The 21,113-nt window shown below is 44.1% G+C and overlaps 1 protein-coding gene across 2 annotated transcripts in view; it reads right to left on the reverse strand.

Moving 5' to 3' along the window:
• The window catches only part of LOC126163122 (adenylyl cyclase 78C-like), an 812,464-nt gene that overhangs the window by 445,806 nt on the left and 345,545 nt on the right, over positions 1–21,113 (reverse strand). For both annotated transcript variants that reach the window (XM_049920046.1, XM_049920045.1), the window contains exon 3: positions 4,146–4,538. In XM_049920046.1, coding sequence (XP_049776003.1) covers positions 4,146–4,476 — 331 coding nt within the window. In that variant the 5' untranslated portion in view covers positions 4,477–4,538. The remainder of the gene's footprint in view (positions 1–4,145; positions 4,539–21,113) is intronic.

Here is a 21,113-nt window from a genome sequence, read left to right on the forward strand (position 1 = left end):
CAAGTCACTATACAATAAGTGCCTATAATTACATAGTGTACCTTTCTATTAGACTCTCTGATAGTATGTGGGAAGAAAGGCAGTGTATGTCTCCAAATTTCTCCAGCTTTATCTTCGTGGTCATTAAGTGAGACAGATATTGAAAAAATTAGTCTTATTTTTTATATTATCCATTTTGACACTACTCCATATATCATTTCACACTGCAGATTGTTAAGCATTCCTGTGATGCCTGACATAAACGAACGTGTACCTAATCGTGGAATTATTTTTCAGTCTTACATGTCGACCGTTAATCAGACTTGCAAGGATTGCTGACCAGCGGGTGTTACTCAAGATTTGCTTGAAAAGGATTTTGTGTGTCTCATTCATGCGGATTGCGTTGGCTTCCAATAGATCTGTATCTTGCAACTGTCACCAATGGATAAACTTATGGTATCGCTCTGTCTTATACCGACAAGAGAGAAATTTTATATACTTCAAGATTTTGAAATATTCTAGCGACTGTTTGTAAATTATATTGTCAAACTAATGGTCTTTTTGTGTAATTACTCTTACACCTCATTTATATTTAGAATCAGCTTACAGTCTTAAAACAAGACGTTCATCATCTGTAAGTCTCTAATCCTTTTATGAGGAGCTTCATCAATGTCTGCTCCCTGTACTCTTCGATGGAATCTGTAAACAACTTCTTAGGTGTACAGGTGTTATCTGTACCTTCGTGTTTGTGCACTTTGACTTCATCGCACACTCTTCAAGAACGTCACTAGCCTCCACAACCAATTTCCGATACTTATCAAGTCCAGATGTACAATGTCTCAGATCCCTCTTTCGCACTAAGCAAGAGCCACGTACGAATGTGAGGACTTATGATGTTAAATGACGCCTACCATGTGTACTGAACAACAGGCGGTTACAGGTGATGGCCCATTGTAGGTAGTTGAAACGTAGCTCCTAGAACATTAAGTAGCAGCCTAAGCAGGTCAAAATGGCTCTGAGCACTATGGGACTCAACTGATGTGGTCATAAGTCCCCTAGAACTTAGAACTACTTAAACCTAACTAACCTAAGGACAGCACACAACACCCAGCCATCACGAGGCAGAGAAAATCCCTGACCCCGCCGGGAATCGAACCCGGGAACCCGGGCCTAAGCAGGTCATCCAGACCTGTTTGTGTGGTGTCACCGCCAGACACCACACTTGCTAGGTGGTAGCTTTAAATCGGCCGCGGTCCATTAGTACATGTCGGACCCGCGTGTCGCCATTGTCAGTAATTGCAGACCGAGCGCCACCACACGGCAGGTCTAGAGAGACGTACTAGGACTCGTCCCCAGTTGTACGACGACTTTGCTAGCGACTACACTAACGAAGCCTTTCTCTCATTTGCCGAGAGATAGTTTGAATAGCCTTCAGCTAAGTCCATGGCTACGACCTAGCAAGGCGCCATTAACCATTTCTATAGAGAGTCTCACTTGTATCATCAAGAATGCTGTATACAAATGATGGATTAAAAGTTAAGTATTCCAGCAGCTACGTACTTTTCTTTATAGCATTCATTACGTATCCTGTTCCAGACTTCACGCCCGTCTGCGTTAGATTATAGCGTGCATTTCGGACTCCTCTATCTACAAGGTGTTGGCACATTTGCCAACACATCAGTTTGTACGAGGGCTATTCGGAAAGTAAGGTCCGATCGGTCGCGAAATGAAAACCACTGTGAAAATAAAAAGTATTTTATTTGCAACAGTTAATGACACCTTCCAGCTACTTCTCTACATAGTCGCCGATCCGACTTATTGTTGTAGCGTTGTACCAACTTTCCAATACCCTCGTCATAGGAGGTAGCCGCTTGTGCTTTCCGCCAATTCTCTAAGCTGTTCTGCAGCTCGTTACCTGTGACAAAATGTCGTCGTCCTTGCCAGCAGTTCATGTGAGCAGAGATGAAACTGAGGGGCAGCCAATTACGGGCTGTAATGTGGGGATCAAACACTTCCCATCGAAAACGCTGCAGGTTTCCACTAAAAGCGTTACATGGGCATGTTCATTGCCCCTGCAGAGTGTGGCAGGGAATGGTCAAGATGAAGGAAATGCATGACAGTTATGTTATGTGGGCTACATGACATCAGGTGAATCTCTCACCAGGCCCTCATACATGGCGTGAGACACTATTTATCTGAGCATCTTTACATGCTCACTGAGAACTCAGAACTGTAGAGAGCGATGCGACGCGATCGGAGGGCATACTAGAGATACTGTTCAACACATCTGTCCAAACATACATCTGATTTTCAATGCGGTTCCCATTTCACGCCCAATCGGACCTTGCATCCGAATAGCCCTCATAGTTAACTGACATACGTACCTTGTGTCTTAAGTAGCAACCAGGACCAGATGCTCTACAGCAAGTACTATACAGTCAATGGATTGCTTATCTTATACATTTAGTGGATGTAGACGTCGGACCATTGTAGGAAACTGTTGAATAGCTGAGCCGCCCGTCTTGAGAATTCTACCGCAGTATGGTAGAGATGTTGATCCAGAACTGGCAGCTTTATGAGAAGATTGTATACCCCACAGACGGTGGTCAACTGAACTTTGTTGCACACTTGAATGCTGAGAATCAGGCAGCTGGGGATGGTGACAGGTGTAGGTTGGTCTCCTATCTTGGACGCTGAGCAGCAGCCAGGAGCAGATGGCGGCCCAGTGCAGTAGTACACCAGCTAGAATTCCTACCTTGTGGATTGAGCAGCAGACAGCTGTGGATGGTGGATCATACGAGGACAGTTCAATAAGTAATGCAACACATTTTTTTTCTGAAACAGGGGTTGTTTTATTCAGCATTTAAATACACCAGGTTATTCCCCAATCTTTTAGCTACACAACACTATTTTTCAACGTAATCTCCATTCAATGCTACGGCCTTACGCCACCTTGAAATGAGGGCCTGTATGCCAGCACGGTACCATTCCACTGGTCGATGTCGGAGCCAACGTCGTACTGCATCAATAACTTCTTCATCATCCGCGTAGTGCCTCCCACGGATTGCGTCCTTCATTGGGCCAAACATATGGAAATCCGACGGTGCGAGATCGGGTCTGTAGGGTGCATGAGGAAGAACAGTCCACTAAAGTTTTATGAGCTCCTCTCGGGTGCGAAGACTTGTGTGAGGTCTTGCGTTGTAATGAAGAAGGAGAAGTTCGTTCAGATTTTTGTGCCTACGAACACGCTGAAGTCGTTTCTTCAATTTCTGAAGAGTAGCACAATACACTTCAGAGTTGATCGTTTGACCATGGGGAAGGACATCGAACAGAATAACCACTTCAGCGTCCCAGGAGACTGTAACCATGACTTTACCGGCTGAGGGTATGGCTTTAAACTTTTTCTTGGTAGGGGAGTGGGTGTGGCGCCACTCCATTGATTGCCGTTTTGTTTCAGGTTCGAAGTGATGAACCCATGTTTCATCGCCTGTAACAATCTTTGACAAGAAATTGTCACCCTCAGCCACATGACGAGCAAGCAATTCCGCACAGATGGTTCTCCTTTGCTCTTTATGGTGTTCGGTTAGACAACGAGGGACCCAGCGGGAACAAACCTTTGAATATCCCAACTGGTGAACAATTGTGACAGCACTACCAACAGAGATGTCAGGTTGAGCACTGAGTTGTTTGATGGTGATCCGTCGATCATCTCGAACGACTATGTTCGCACGTTCCGCCATTGGAGGAGTCACAGCTGTGCACGGCCGGCCCGCACGCGGGAGATCAGACAGTCTTGCTTGACCTTGCGGCGATGATGACACACGCTTTGCCCAACGACTCACCGTGCTTTTGTCCACTGCCAGATCACCGTAGACATTCTGCAAGCGCCTATGAATATCTGAGATGCCCTGGTTTTCCGCCAAAAGAAACTCGATCACTGCCCTTTGTTTGCAACGCACATCCGTTACAGACGCCATTTTAACAGCTCCGTACAGCGCTGCCACCTGTCGGAAGTCAATGAAACTATACGAGACGAAGCGGGAATGTTTGAAAATATTCCACAGGAAATTTCCGGTTTTTTCAACCAAAATTGGACGAGAAAAAAAATGTGTTGCATTACTTATTGAACTGCCCTCGTAGTTGATGGTTGCTGGTTGGTCTCCTACCTTGTGCGTTGAGCAGCAGCCAGGTGCAGATGGCGGCCCAGTGCAGGTAGTTGTTGGCGAAGCAGCGCCACCAGCCGAGCGCGCAGACGGCGACGTTGGCAGAGGAAGAGCAGGCGGTCCAAGCGATGCTCTGCGCCTGCGGCACGGTGCCGGCGCCCGTGTGCACGGCCCAGCCGCCGCCCAGCACCGCCTTCAGCAGCAGGTCCACCAGGTTGACCACGATGAGCGAGCGCTGGCGCTGCCGGTGCGAGTAGCGCTGGTACGCCAGCTCGAGGTGCGACTCGCGGAAGCTGTTGGTCAGCGAGGGGCAGTAGATGCCGCGGTACACCATGCCGCGCTTGAACACCGCCCCGGTCGCCGTCGGCGCCGCCTCCTCGCCGCCGCTGCCGCCGCCTGCACAACAACCACATCACAGTCGGTTATTCAGTGCGCTAGTCCAGTGGAGTGCATCTGAGGAGGTTGGACGGTTTTGTTGATATGTACCACGAGAAGAGTGGTGATTTCTGTCTGGATGGTTGAACCTCTAGAAACATAGCCTACGAAAGGCAACATACATGGTGGGGGGGGATCTGGTCCCAATTTAGTAACCAATTTTAAGCTTACACTGTGTCATACGCTGAAGAGCCAAAGAAACTGGTATAGCAGCGTAATATCTGTAGGGCCCCCGCGAGCACGCAGAAGTGCCTCAACAGAACGTCGCATGGACTCGACTAATGTCTGAAGTAGTGGTTGAGGGAACTGACACCATGAATCCTGCAGGGCTTTCCATAAATCCGTAAGAGTACGAGGGGTTGGAGATCTCTTCTGAACAGCACGTTGCAAGGCATCCCAGATGTGCTCAACAAGGTTCGTGTCTGGGGGTTTGGTGCCCAGAGGAGGTGTTTAAACTCAGAGGAACGCTGTACCAATTCTGCATGTGTGAGGCGTCGTATTGTTCTACTGAAGTTGCCCGAGTCCGCCGGATCACACATGGACATGAATGGATGCAGTTAATCATACAGGGTGCTTACGCATGTGTCACCTGTCAGTGTTGTATCTAGACGTATCAGGGGTCCCATATCACTGCAACTGTACACGCCGCAGACCATTACAGAGCCCCCACCATCTTGAACAGTCCCCTACCGACATGCAGCGTCCATGGACTCATGAGGATGTCTCCATACCCGTACACGTCCACCCTCTCGATACAATTCGAAACGAGAGTCGTCCGACGAAGCAACATGCTTCCGGTCATCAACAGTCGCCCGCATCTCGTGGTCGTGCGGTAGCGTTCTCGCTTCCCACGCCCGGGTTCCCGGGTTCGATTCCCGGCGGGGTCAGGGATTTTCTCTGCCTCGTGATGGCTGGGTGTTGTGTGCTGTCCTTAGGTTAGTTAGGTTTAAGTAGTTTTAAGTTCTAGGGGACTGATGACCATAGCTGTTAAGTCCCATGGTGCTCAGAGCCATTTGAACCATCAACAGTCCAATGTCGGTACTGACGGGCTCAGAAGAAGCGTAGAGCTTAGTGTCGTGCAGTCATCAAGGCTACACGAACAGGACTTCGCCTCCGAAAGCCGAAACGATGATTTTTCGTTGAATGGTTTGCAAGCTGACACTTGTTTATGGCCCAGCATTGAAATCTGCAGGAATTTGCGAAAGGGTTGCACATTTCTCACGTTGAACGATTCTCTTCAGACGTCGCTGGTCCTTTTCTTGCAGGAACTTTTTTTTGCCGCAGCAATGTCGGAGATTTGATGTTTTCCCGCATTCCTGATATTCATGACACAGGTATGGTATTTCGGGAAAATCCCCACTTCAATGCTGCCTCGGAGATGCTGTGTCCCATCGTCGTGCGCCGACTATAACGCCACTTTCAAATTCACTTAAATCTTGATAACCTGACACTGTAGCAGTAGTAACAGATCTAACAACTGCACTAGACATTTGTTGTCTTATAACAGGCGTTGCCGTCCGCAGCGTCGTATTCTGCCTGTTTACATATCTTTGTATTTGATACGCATGCCTATACCAGTTTCTTTGGCGCTTCAGTGTATATTTATTAAATATCTCTGACAGGAGGGTCTTTTATTAGAAACGCTCGAAAACTCTATTGACCACATGTATCAACATTGGGACCAGCTCTGTTTGACAGACGTGAATAATAGGTGATACTTTACTTAGATCAGCATGTGACACGTGTACCCTCTTAGATTTGGAACGAGTTACTGAATTTGCTATTTTTACACCTAGCCAAAGACATACATAATTATAGACTCCAGGAAATTGAAATAAGAACACCGTGAATTCTTTGTCCCAGGAAGGGGAAACTTTATTGACACATTCCTGGGGTCAGATACATCACATGATCACACTGACAGAACCACAGGCACATAGACACAGGCAACAGAGCATGCACAATGTCGGCACTAGTACAGTGTATATCCACCTTTCGCAGCAATGCAGGCTGCTATTCTCCCATGGAGACGATCGTAGAAATGCTGGATGTAGTCCTGTGGAACGGCTTGCCATGCCATTTCCACCTGGCGCCTCAGTTGGACCAGCGTTCGTGCTGGACGTGCAGACCGCGTGAGACGACGCTTCATCCAGTCCCAAACATGCTCAATGGGGGACAGATCCGGAGATCTTGCTGGCCAGGGTAGTTGACTTACACCTTCTAGAGCACGTTGGGTGGCACGGGATACATGCGGACGTGCATTGTCCTGCTGGAACAGCAAGTTCCCTTGCCGGTCTAGGAATGGTAGAACGATGGGTTCGATGACGGTTTGAATGTACCGTGCACTATTCAGTGTCCCCTCGACGATCACCAGTGGTGTACGGCCAGTGTAGGAGATCGCTCCCCACACCATGATGCCGGGTGTTGGCCCTGTGAGCCTCGGTCGTATGCAGTCCTGATTGTGGCGCTCACCTGCGCGGCGCCAAACACGCATACGACCATCATTGGCACCAAGGCAGAAGCGACTCTCATCGCTGAAGACGACACGTCTCCATTCGTCCCCCCATACGCCTGTCGCGACACGACTGGAGGCGGGCTGCACGATGTTGGGGCGTGAGCGGAAGACGGCCTAACGGTGCGCGGGACCGTAGCCCAGCTTCATGGAGACGGTTGCGAATGGTCCTCGCCGATACCCCAGGAGCAACAGTGTCCCTAATTTGCTGGGAAGTGGCGGTGCGGTCCCCTACGGCACTGCGTATGATCCTACGGTCTTGGCGTGCATCCGTGCGTCGCTGCGGTCCGGTCCCAGGTCGACGGGCACGTGCACCTTCCGCCGACCACTGGCGACAACATCGATGTACTGTGGAGACCTCACGCTCCACGTGTTGAGCAATTCGGCGGTACGTCCACCCCGCCTCCCGCATGCCCACCATACGCCCTCGCTCAAAGTCCGTCAACTGCACATACGGTTCACGTCCACGCTGTCGCGGCATGCTACCAGTGTTAAAGACTGCGATGGAGCTCCGTATGCCACGGCAAACTGGCTGACACTGACGGCGGCGGTGCACAAATGCTGCGCAGCTAGCGCCATTCGACGGCCAACACCGCGGTTCCTGGTGTGTCCGCTGTGCCGTGCGTGTGATCATTGCTTGTACAGCCCTCTCGCAGTGTCCGGAGCAAGTATGGTGGGTCTGACACACCGGTGTCAATGTGTTCTTTTTTCCATTTCCAGGAGTGTATATTACTGGCGCATAAGTTCTTAGCCCTTTTGTTTTGCATGTTGGTATTACGGTTTCTATGTGTCTATTTATCCATTGTTATGTTTTGTTTGTATTTCATTGTTGCTATTTGAATTCTTTGTCGTTTGGAAATAGTGAGTGGTGCTGAGGACGCTATGCAATTGAGTGGGCAGTGGAGAAATCGGAACATTTGGGACATATTTTTATTGAGCTCAGCAGAGGAGTGAGAGCAGCGGGTACAGCCAGAAACATTTCCACCGTGTAGGATCTTCTTGACATTTATGATTCTCCGGGTTCAGGAAGACTTTCTGGGTTCCACGAATATCGTTCAACCCTTTTCTGCGTCTGCGATTCCAAATGACATCATTTAGTATTTATGGCTTTTTTGAGCTTCTCAATGCTTCAATAATACCGTTTGGCATCGCTTCATGTAGTTCCAAGTTTGGCAACAGGTCACAGTAGCGTTTGCTTTCATGACTCGCCGTTTGTTTGAAGTGCAGAACAGAGAAGTGTCGTGACTTGTGCTACTGCATTTGTGAGTGAACAATAACTGTTGTGTTTAGTTTTATTCCGTGTATACTGGATTCTTGGTTATGGAACCAACTTTACGTAGTTCCTCAAGGGCAAGGGAAAGAAATACGGTAAGTTTACAATACAGTTATGTATGCATTTTTGAGTAATTATTATGTAATTTCTAATGATGCCATTTGGAATCATTATATTATTTACTAACCGATAGCTTCAAAAGAACTTTCGCAATGGCTATGGCATATGTTCAACATATACAGCAAATATTTATCACAAAAAAATTTTCCCCAATTTTTTTTCTAAATGTGACGCATAAAGGGTTAATTGCCTTAATCCACAATGTTTCATGTCTGTATAATGTAGAACTGGAAAATGTGATGAAATGTGATCATTCTACCATGTTGCAATATTAGCATCCATTGCGGAAGTTTCAAAAATTTGGTGTGTGGATGTGCTCTAAGCCAAAATCACAAAAACCTGCGTGTCGCCATATGTGCTTCTCTGCTTGCTCGTCATTAATTGACTCACGAAGAACACCGACTATTCCTATCCTGTACCACTACTGGTGACGAGAAATGGTGCCTTTATGCTAACATAAGGAAGAGTAACGAACAGTTGAGCCCAAACAAAGGAGAAACTGCCAGACCTGGAGCATCCAAGAAAGATAGTGTTATGTGGTGTACTACAAATTGCTTCCCCGAGGTGAAACCGTCATTCATGATATTTTTTATCAACAACTGAGACATCTCGCAGACGCAATCCAAGAACGACGTCCAGGAAGACTTTGAGGAGTGGTGTTGCTCCACTGCAATGCCTGCCCGCTTTCTGCTAGACAGACAAAAAACGCTATACAGGAGTTGGGTTGGAAAGTCATTTCGCGCGCGCCTTATTCACCTGATATTGCGTCCTCAGATGTTCACCTTTTATGCTCTCTATTCAACAATGTTCAAAGAACTTCATTTCCAGATGAAAATGCGCTCCATACATGACGAGTTCTTCGACTCAAAGCCACCTGATTTCTACAGTCAGGGAATCTAAAAGCTACTTCAGCGTTGGCAGACTGTTGGAGTATGTGTACGTCATATGGAAATCACTCTAAGTGTTGGATTCTACGTTTAAAATATCCGTCCACAGCAAGAGGAAGTCAGTAGAATTTGACGAGACTATATAGACTTTGAAATCGACTGTACATGCCTTGAACTTAAAAATAAACTGTGTAATAAAGTTATGAGGAGAAACTATCTTTGTTACAGGAATCAAGTATCCCTTGGTCCTAGGAAAATGGCCAAACTGAAAATACCCCCAAAACATAAAGATTTATGAATTCGTGTGGAACTTGCCGTTCACTGTTTTGACTACTGGCTTACATTCAGGGCGATAGAGGTACATATCCCAACTACACATACACATGTGACGTCATGTAAAAAGTTATACAATATTGAGCTCTAAGAAGAAACAAAATACGTCTATTTTCATTACCATATTCTGTTATTTTGAAATATTTCACTTCTAAACCATACGTTTTCAGAAAGAAAAGGAGAGACTGTATGATGCAATTAGTCGTATTTTGGTGCTTCAAGGTAGCACTACATTCGTTTTATAGGCTTTTTTCTAACCAGACAACGTTTTTGTGTGTGTGTGGGGGGGGGGGGGGGGCGGGGGTTACCGATACAGGGAATAAATGTGGCATTGGCTGCCGTTTGTGATGTACATAACCTACCTAATAATTTGATACTGTTAGCAGTTCCCTTGAGATCGATTCCGATGCTCTTTCAAGAGAGATGTTATGCTTGGGAGTATTTAAAAGAGATAAACGTTTCTCTCTTGGACCACTGGTAAGAGACTGATGTGTTTCGATACGTTCTTTATGGTTATCTTGAACTCCTCTTGCGTGGGTCCACAGTCCCTTCGTACTTTCTGAATGATAAAACCATTTTAACTATCCACTGTAGGCTGTCAGATTCTCTGTACGTGATGACGTACATTGCATCATGTATTACATTATTTTACTGGCCAGTTTCGGCCAGGGGCCATTTTCAAATGCTTGTAATAACGTTACAAACAAAGTAAAAATGTCAAATTTAATATCTTTATACTTTGTATAACTGCTGTTACAATGCTTACAGCTGCTTCGGTGATATGTATATCTTATTTAAAATTAGTCCTATGTGGGAAAACACACACACACACACACACACACACACACACACACACACACACACACACACGCGCAACATCGGTACATATTCTGCAGTAATAACGAATGTACTAGTAATGTTATTGTAAATAATTTGTCATTTATTATGCAATGTTATTTCATTAAGATTAATGACAGGCACGTAATGCGTGCAGTACTGTAGTCAGAAGAATGTAGCTCTCTCTCTGGCGGTACGCATTACCTCTCTGTAAATGCCACTGTCGAAACCTATTCTTTGAGCATTGCCTGTTCCCCCGTTTTGATAACGAGTGTGTTTAACCTCTTAGTAAGCGAAAGGACATGTTGTACCGCTAAATACATTACACAAGGACTTAGAAGCCGTTTGTTAACAGCAATATGGTTATATGACGTGGTACAAAAGTGTCCCTGTACTGCAGTACATTATGTGCAACGTTATACAGAGTGTATCAGGAGGAAACGTCAATGTTCAGGAATATGACAGAAACGATCATTATAAGCAAAACGTCTAGCAGATATGGGCTCTAAAATGCGTACTTTAAGAACTATGGGCTTATTTAATTTTGGATACTGTTAAACACACCTCGTCTACTGCTCTTTGCTTTGCATATTTTGCGAGGAGGTAGTATTGAGCAAAAGAAGAGAAAAATATCCAGTAAACATCGGCTTAACAGCTATGAGCACATGTTCTCCAAAAGATATGTGTTTTACAGCAGGGAAAGTAAAGAATTGCTCGTACCTCTTAAGGTATGGTACTTAGAGTCCATATTTATCGGACATTTTTTTCTGGTTTTGGTTCATACTTCCACTTCTAAAAATATGGAAAGCAAAGAGCTTGTAGTAGAAGAGACTTGGTCCACGTCATCAAAAATGAATAAGTTCTCATAGATCTTAAGGTACGCATTTTATTGCCCATGTTTACCATACTGTTTTCCTTCGAACGACCGGTCTTGCTATATCCCTTAATATTAACCATTCCGCATGGTACTCCATGTATGTACAGATTTTGGACGTATGTGTGGGAACATGTCTCTGTTGCGCATCTCACTCAATGATTTTTAAATTTCACATACATATCTCTGAAGCCACAGTAAGTACCGAAACAGCATTTACAATATAGGAAATGTAACGATTGTATATGTTTTAACTTTGCTGGTATTGTTATTACGTCATTTGAAAATGGCCAATGCTGTAATGTAAAACTTGATGCAATATAGCTCACCTTGTGTAAAAAATTGGACGGACTGCGGTGGTTATTTATAACGGTTTTTGCATTCAGAAACTTTAGAATTTCTTCAAACTTAAGCGTGCTTCGATGAATGCTGGTCTGAGAATCTTAGATAAGTTGCCTTCGAAACTATCTTAGCACTTCACTGATATTCTCGTATTTTCCACAGCAATATAGCTCAAATTTCTTTCGTTGGAGATTAATCGTTGTAACGACGTACAAGAGCTGACGCCACCGGTGGAAACCGGTCTCCCGTATTTTGATTTTGGGCCTGAAGATTATCTAACTGGGCCGAAACCAGATATTAGAGGTAAACAAAGAAACGTGACTGTGGCTGTTTTGTTCATGAAAATTCTAATAATCGAAAAAAATCAGAGAGCTGTAGACAGAGAGTTAGTACACTTTTTTGGTCACGCTACCGGATGAACAATCTTCTCGCGAACAGAAGTATGCTCGACTGGCTGCTTGCATTGCTCGGACCCACTCCGATAAATCAACAACTTCGGCGAAATCCTGTGATGCAACACTGTCATTTCATGTGGGATGCAAATAGAAAATGTAATTTGTTGTCAGCCGTTGTTCGCAGACCGAGACAAAGGCTAAATCGACAAAATGCTTTAACGTTATGGAGGTCAGTCTTTGTCTCTGCTGCTAATGAAAATTGCAATACCGAAAAATGCTCTTTTCAGCTAGCAATGAACTAAAATTTGTTGCAGAGGGAACGCACAAACGACGTGCACTTCATTCTAAAACTTCATGAAAGTTTAAAACTGCGTGATGGACCGGAACACAAAGCCATCAGTGGTGGTTGCAGACCCACTTGCGGATCAAGGGTTTCTCCATGAGGTAGCGTTGAAGGGAAAAGTGTTCTGTGTCTTTCATTGAGGAAAAGGTTGCCCAGATTCTTATGTGCAATTACACTGTTAGATGGTGAAGACTCTGAACACTATAAGCGACAGAGCGTAGTTACACAATATTTAGCTTGAATATTTTTCTGTTAGTACCAGCACAAAGCGCTGGTTTTGTCACGGATTTGCAATCGGAATGTGCCATCTCCCCAATAACAGGGAGGCGCGGAAACTACAAACAGTTGGATGGAACTGGTCCTTTCAATTTTCAACAGAAGTTTACAGCCAATTTGAAGACAAAAATCTTCAGAAATTTTCGTATTTCAGAGGGATTAGAAACGCAGTGAACAAGTAAGTTTTTAAAACCTACTGCTGTCTACTGACCATAAAGGAATGGAACGTGCAAATTAGTATTAGTGAATTCTTTATGAATCTGGCTTGGTGTTTCGTAGTAGAAAAGGACATTTACAACTGGGCCATGTTGGGTAAATTAACTTGGAAGTGAAGAGAAGAAGTAGCACGAATTTAAGTTTAAAGAGGGAAAATGGCACATTGTACATATTTGGTCAACTCAAAGCTTTTAGGGGTGAGCTGACATGGAATGAACGAAGATAAAAGCAAAGAGCATGTTATACCGTTGGGTCCTATCATTAGCGTGTGCTGAGACGAAATTCCTATGTGCACTCAGTTAAAGAATTTCCTGAAAATTAAATACGCAAAACATGGGCACAAATCGACAATATATAGACAATGGCCATAAGAACAACAACAAAAAGTTTCAGTCGGCTACAGTGTAAGAAAATATTTGAAAAAAAAATGGACCTCCTTACAATTCCCAATGATTTCATCCATCAATCAGTTGTGCAGATAAAGAAAACTAGTAACACATACGTCACAAACAGATCCATTAAATTTCGAGCGTGGTTTGAACAGAATTAACTCCAATTTCCACTGACCGAATGCTGCCTCTCTGCTGTTTCTATTTGTGTGCAACAATTGTCTATGTCCATCCTAGAGCACCGCCTGTTCCAGACTGAGTTTTGTGGGTCCGTGTCACAATCTCAGCTCTCCTTCATAACAGCGGCTTCGTACCGACGGAAAATGATACCTTTCTCTTAGCCCCAGTCTCTATATACAGCGTCGCCCGTTATCTTTAATGCACATTCACGTGTTTGTCATTTCCATCAGTTGTCGTCTACTGTTCTACTGTTACCAAACTAAGCATAGGTCCTATCAGCCTACTCTTCCGTATTAAAAATTCCTTCGTTAACTCCACAGAGAAGTAGTGACTATAGAAATGGAGAGCGATTGCTAAACTGAACAAACGCATTTTACCGTTAATGGTCCTAACGCTGGATGATTTTTTATAATTCTATTTCTACTGTTGACGCTAGTCCTGTTATGCATGCATGAGGACTTCTGTAAGTGTGTAAAGTGGAGAGAGGTACCGTCGGAAGTGAAGTGGTGAGGTCTGTTCAAGAGATATGCCTGGGTAGCTCATCTGACAGGAGCTTTCGCATCAGATTAGGAAATTTTTAAATAGCCTAAATAGTATTTTTCACAGGTCACGAACCATTTAACATTAATCTTGCTGGACTGTCTTGAACATTACCATAAAATGGAGTGAATAGAAACAATTTTCAATTTCAAATTCTTTTAAAATGAAATATCAAAATAAAATTATGTTGGGTTATAAGTCTTGTACCTAGCAAAGATTAAAACTAGATTTGCGACCTAGATGATGCTTTTACAACATGAAAAATAAAAAAAACAACTTCGTGTATCCATCCATCCCACAGAGATCATAATCCTATTATTCTTTCTATTTATTGGTCTCCGAGGTGAACAGGGAGACACAAAAGTCCATTTTGGATCCTTGAGAAAAGGAAATAAAATTTATACGCTTCAAAACTGTTATATTCAATACAAAAACTAAAAATATTGCACGAATAGTGTTTTTTATTCTGTTGTCGCAATAAAAATTGTTATATCACTAATTACTTATTGTAACATTAAACTGACAAACTTGTTTTATTTTTTAACAAGTCTCATCCCCAGAACCAACGAAGAACTTTACACTAGAAGAACACCTGCTTGACTAAGATATTACTCTTCATCTGTTAAAATAATAAGAAATCCGTCAGCTTAACCTTCGCATTATAAATGGCAAATTTTATTGACTTTTATTGACTGCTTACTCTTTCGATATACTTTAATCACAGCATTGTATTGTATTGTATTGTATGTTAACCGGGGGCCAAGAAAGGACGGAGAGGCTCCGTCCCCGCCGCAGCCGCAGTGGTCCACAGCCCCACGACGACTACCGCAGTCCACTTCACCCCTCCGCCGCCCCACACCGAACCCAGGGTTTTTGTACGGTTCGGCCCCCGGTGGACCTCCCAGGGAACGCCTCACACCAGACGAGTGTAACCTCTATGTTTGCGTGGTAGAGTAATGGTGGTGTACGCGTACGTGGAGAACTTGTTTACGCAGCTATCGCCGACATAGTGTAACTGAGGCGGAATAAGGGGAACCAGCACGCATTCGCCGAGGCAGATGGAAAACCGCCTAATAACCATCCACAGACTGGCCGGTTCACCGGACCTCGACACAAATCCGCCGAACGGATTCGTGCCGGGGACCAGGCGCTCCTTCTCGCCCGGAAAGCCGTGCGTTAGACCGCACGGCCAACCGGGCGGGCTAATCACAGCACAATGAGAACTGTGCCAGGTGGATTTTTATTTCCTTCATATTCTTGGTCTTCTGAAGAAACGCTAACAATTACTGTTTCTATCCATCCCACGATTTCCGAAAACACAATCCCAATTTTTAACTAGCCGAATCACAAGTCAGGTTAAGGGACTCTTTATAATAGAACTTTTGGTTGTTGAGGTGGGACTGCAAAATCTGGTTAAGATGCACTTAAATTAAAATAACACAATTTACATTGGTATTTACATATAAAAATCGAAGTAAGTAGACATAGCGCCACATGCCTGTCCTGTGTGAACGAGAGATCAACTCAAACTCTGAAATTTATAGCCGTCCGGGGTGGTCAGGCGGTTCAAGGCGCTACAGTCTGGAACCACGCGACCGCTACGGTCGCAGGTTCGAATCCTGCCTCGGGCATGGATGTGTGTGATGTCCTTAGGGTAGTTAGGTCTAAGTAGTTCTAAATTATAGGGGACTTATGACCTCAGAAGTTAAGTCCCATAGCCATTTGAACCATTTTTTTTCTGAAATTCATAATTTCCCTGTATAATACTCACTACTAACTTAGACAAATGTTTGAATGGCTTTCCCATTTGGGTTCAGATACAAGAGCTTAGAACTTTTTGGAATATCTGACACAGTATCTTAGAACATTTTTGTACGTTTCGCTTCTGTTAACTCCATTCACTCTATTTTACGTTACTGATTTTATTAGACAGTAAATTGAAGGTTTACGAGCCCATCAGGATCCTTCCAATGAGAAAAAAGCAGTTTCTTCAAGAATGGAACAAACATTTACTGTTGATAGGCGCATTTGTAACGCTCGGTCGCCAGAAATGGCGTCGCGCCAGATGTCGGGCGACCAGCTCGAGTGGAAATTTGGGGAAGTGGGGCGTGGCGCCGCCTCCAGACGGCAACGTGCTGGCTGCGGCTGGCCTTGAGGAAATTCGCAGGCAGTTTTCTGCGGGCGAGTGAGTCTAGCTGAGCGCTGCGGGCAGGGCGACCGTAAAGTAAACTGGCGGCGCGGCTGAGACGGTTATGTGCGAGCGGGCGGAGTGCGGGAGGTGGGAGGCGGAGCAAGTGGGGTAAAAGGAATGAGACTGGGGGGCGGGGGGTGGTGTGACCCTCGGAACGGCGTCAGCGCAGCCGGGGACGCCCACGGCTGCGGAGAATAAATGACGAGCGCCACGAGGGCGGGTAGGCCGAGGAGAGAGGAGAGGGCGATTTACTGGACAGGTGTGTAGCGTCACGCGTAAGAACATCGGCAATGATTCTCTGTGGAAGTGGTGCTCTTCATATGCATCTTGTATCATTTCCTAAGTGACACACATAATGTTACTGACAAATGTCACACAGCTACATATACAAACATACTCTGCAAAACCACTGTGAAGCGCATGGCACAGGAAACTAAACTTCTATCACACGGAATACACTGACGGGAAAAAATCGCATCCCCAAGAAGGAGTTGTACGACTTACACGAAAGTTGGTAGTCGTATTTCTACATTTGAAATATGATGTATGTTCAAATTTCGAACCGGTCGCATAAGAATGGCGCTACTAGCGTCCCTATAAGTAAAATCCCCCCCCACCCCTCCATGAACTGTGGACCTTGCCGTTGTTGGGTAGGCTTGCGTGCCTCAGCCATACACATAGCCGTACCGTTGGTGCAACGACAGTAGGAGGGTATCTGTTGAGAATTTATTTATTTTTTTATTTATTGCCAAATTATAGACCTGTTAACTGATGTTTAAAAAAGGTCATAGATCTTACAATTTTCGTTTTTCATCTTTTTACAATTTTCTTTTCTTTAGAATGATACTTTTCAAAGTAACAATAGTTTAAGGTTGAAATATAAATAAAATTTTGTTGTTTTTTAAGAAGAATATATACAGAAGATATGATAGAGGAGAGATTTGTTAGTACCATCACCGAATGTGACTGACGGTGAATACCTCGTAATGGTTTCTTCGAACCGTTGACCGCCAATCACACACACACACACACACACACACACACACACACACACACACACACACACAGAGAGAGAGAGAGAGAGAGAGAGAGAGAGAGAGAGAGAGATGGTTATTAGTAGAGAAATAATGTTGCTTATCCTATTTATTACTAATCCTATGTATTAACTACTGTAGGTGCCCATCCATGTGCAGTATTTGGTGTTTTCTTGGATAGATGGCCAGCACTTTTGCTTATTTACTGTCACATCACAGCTTCCTCCTCCTGTTCCTCCTCATTGTCACTGTATTCGCTGTCACTGTAGGTATCGCCGTCCACGCCCTGGAGATTGTTGTTACGCTGCACATAGGCATGTCTTTAATGTCGTGTCCGCATGTACTCTTCATGTGTTGTTTTTGAAATACTGTTTGTCAGTGCGTTTAATTGTGCCCATTGCTACTCGCCTCTTATTGCTGTGTATATATCTATGTCTGTATCTGTGTAGTCTAAGTGTAGTGCACGTCTATTGTTCGCGTATTGCCCGCAGAAAAAGACAGTGTGTTCTGGGGAATCTTCTTCCCCGCATGTGCATGTTGGTTTCTGCCTCAGACTCACGCGGCTTAAGTGCGTGGGATAAGGTCTGTGTCCGGTTAACAAATGTTGAGAGGCCAGACAAACGTGTGGTTCCTGAAGAGGGGAGCAGCCTCTTCAGTAGTTGCAGGGCCAACGGCCTGGATGATTTGCTGATCTGGCCATGTAACACTAACCAAAACGGTTTTGCTGTGCTGGTACTGCGAACGGCTGAAAGCAAGGAGGAACTACAGCCGTAATTTGTCCCGAGGACGTGCAGCATTACTGTATGGCTCAGTGATGTTCCTCACCTCTTGGGTAAAATATTCCAGAGGTAATGTATCCTCCATTCGGATCTCCGGGCGGTGCCTACTCAGGAGGACATCGTTATCAGGAGAAACAAAATTGGCGTTCACGGATCGGAGTGTGGAATGTCAGATCCCTAAATCGGGCAGGTAGGTGAGAAAATTTAAAATGTGAAATGGATAGGCTGGAGTTAGATATAATGGGAGGAGGCACAAGACTTTTGGTCAGGTGACTACAGGTCTATAAATACAAAATCAAGTAAGGATAATGCAGGAGTAGGCTTAATAGGCTGAATAGGCTGAATAGAATAATAGGATCGCGGATAAGCTACTACGAACAGCATAGTCAACGCATTATTGTAGCCAAGATAGACACGAAGCCCACACGTACCACTGTAGCACAAGATTATATGCCAAATAGCTCCGCAGATGATGAAGATATTGAAAAACTACATAATGCGATAACAGAAATTATTCAGATAGTTGTGTTGTTGTGGTCTTCGGTCCAGAGACTGGTTTGATGCAGCTCTCCATGCTACTCTATCCTGTGCAAGCTTCTTCATCTCCCAGTACCTACTGCAACCGGCATCCTTCTGAATCTGCATAGTGTATTCATCTCCTGGTTTACCTCTACGATTTTTACCCTCCACGCTGCCCTTCAATACTAAATTGATGATCCTCTGATGCCTCAGAACATGTCCTACCAATCGATCTATTCTTCTAGTTAAGTTGGGCCACAAATTCCTCTTCCCCCCAGTTCTATTCAGTACCTCCTCATTAATTATGTGATCTACCCATCTAATGTTCAGCATTCTTCTGTAACACCACATTTCGAAAATTTCTATTCTCTTATTATCTAAACTATTTATCGTCCGTGTTTCGTTTCCATACAAGGCTACACTCCATACAAAAAAATGTTCAAATGTGTGTGAAATCTTATGGGACTTAACTGTTAAGGTCATCAGTCCCTAAGCTTACACACTACCATCATCAGTTATTTTGCTCCCAAATAGCAAAACTCATTTACTACATTAAGTGTCTCATTTCCAAACATAGTTCCCTCAACATCACCCGACTTAATTCGACTACATTCCCTTATCCTCGTTTTGCTTTTGTTGATGTTCATCTTATATCCTACTTTCAAGATACTGTCCATTTCGTTCAACTGCTGTCCTAGGTCGTTTGCTGTCTCTGACAGAATAACAATGTCATCGGCAAACCTCAAAGTTTTTATTTCTTCTCCGTGGATTTTGATTCCTACTCCAAATATTTTTTTTAAGTGCTTGCTCAGTATATAGATTGAATAATTTTGGGGATAGGCTACAACCCTGCATCACTCCCTTCCCAACCACTGCTTCCCTTTCATGCCCCTCGACTCTTATAGCCGCCATCTGGTTACTCTACAAATTGTAGATAGCCTTTCGCTCCCTGTATTTGACCCCTGCCACCTTCAGAATTTGAAAGAATGTATTCCAATCAACATTGTCAAAAGCTTTCTCTAAGTCTACAAATGCCAGAAACGTAGGTTTACCTTTCCTTAATCTATCTTCTCAGGTAAGTCGCAGGGTCAGTACTGCCTCACGTGTTCCAACGTTTCTACGGAATCCAAACTGATCTTCCTCAAGGTCGCCTTCTACCAGTTTTTCCATTCGTCTGTAAAGAATCCGTGTTAGAATTTAGCAGCTGTGACTTATTGAACTGATAGTTCTTGCTCACCAGTCGAAACAAGGCCCCGGGAGTAGACAACATTCCATTGGAACTACTGATAGCCTTGGGAGAGCCAGGCATGACAATACTCTTCCATCTGGTGAGCAAGATCTCTGAGACAGGCGAAACACCTTCAGACTTCAAGAAGAATATAATAATTCGAATCCCAAAGAAACCTGGTGTTGGAAGATGTAAAAATTACCGAACTATCAATTTAATAAGTTGTGGTTGCTAAATACTAACATGAATTCTTTACACATAAATGGAAAACCTGTTAGAGCCGACCTCGGGGAAGAGAAGTTTGGATCCGTAGAAATGTAGGAATATGCGAGGCAACACTCACCCTACGACTAGATAGCTTAAGGAAAGGCAAACCTACGTTTAGAGCATTTATAGACCTCGAGAGAAAGCTTTTGACAATGTTGACCGGAATACTCTCTTTCAAAATCTGAAGGTAGTAGGTGTAAAATACAGGGAACGAAAGGCTATTTACAATTTGTACAGAAAGCAGATGGCAGTTATAAGAGTCGAGGGGCACGAAAAGTATGCAGTGGTTGAGAAGGGAGTGACACAGGTTTGTAGCCTATTCCCCATGTTATTCAATCTTTTTGTCGAGAAAGCAGTAAGGGAAACAAAAGAAAAATTTGTAGTGGGAATTAAAATCCACGGAGAAAAAAATAAAAACTTTGTGGTTTGCCGACGACATTGTAATTCTGCCAGAGACAGCAAAGGATCTGGAAGAGCACTTGAACGGAATGGACAGTGTCATGAAAGGGGATAGAAGATGAAAAAACAAAAGCAAAACGAGGATAATGGAATGTAGCCGAATTAAATCAGGTGATGTTGAGAGAATTAGATTAGGAAATGGGATACTAAAGTAGTAGATCAGTTTTACTATTTGGGGGGGAAAATAACTGATGATGGTCGAAGTAGAGAGAGTATAAAATGTAGACTGGCAATAGCAAAAAAGCGTTTCTGAAGAACCTCGAGTCTAGATTTAACTGTCAGGAAGTCTTTCCTGAAAGTATTTGTATGGAGTGTAGCCGTGTATGGAAGTGAAACATGGACGATAAATAGTTTAGACAAGAAGAGAACGGGTATACTTGAAAAAAGAGACAGCATTGGTCATATATTTTTTACTATCGCAAAATCAATTTTCTGTCACTGAGTGACCATCTTCAGTGCTAGAAGTTAAAAATTTTTCATATTACGATCAGAGAGTATAAAATAGAAAATCACAATTACATCTGCATATGAACATAACACTT

This window comes from Schistocerca cancellata, chromosome 2 (genome assembly GCF_023864275.1).
Source record: "Schistocerca cancellata isolate TAMUIC-IGC-003103 chromosome 2, iqSchCanc2.1, whole genome shotgun sequence".
In the NCBI taxonomy this organism is placed as follows: Eukaryota; Metazoa; Arthropoda; class Insecta; order Orthoptera; family Acrididae; genus Schistocerca; species Schistocerca cancellata.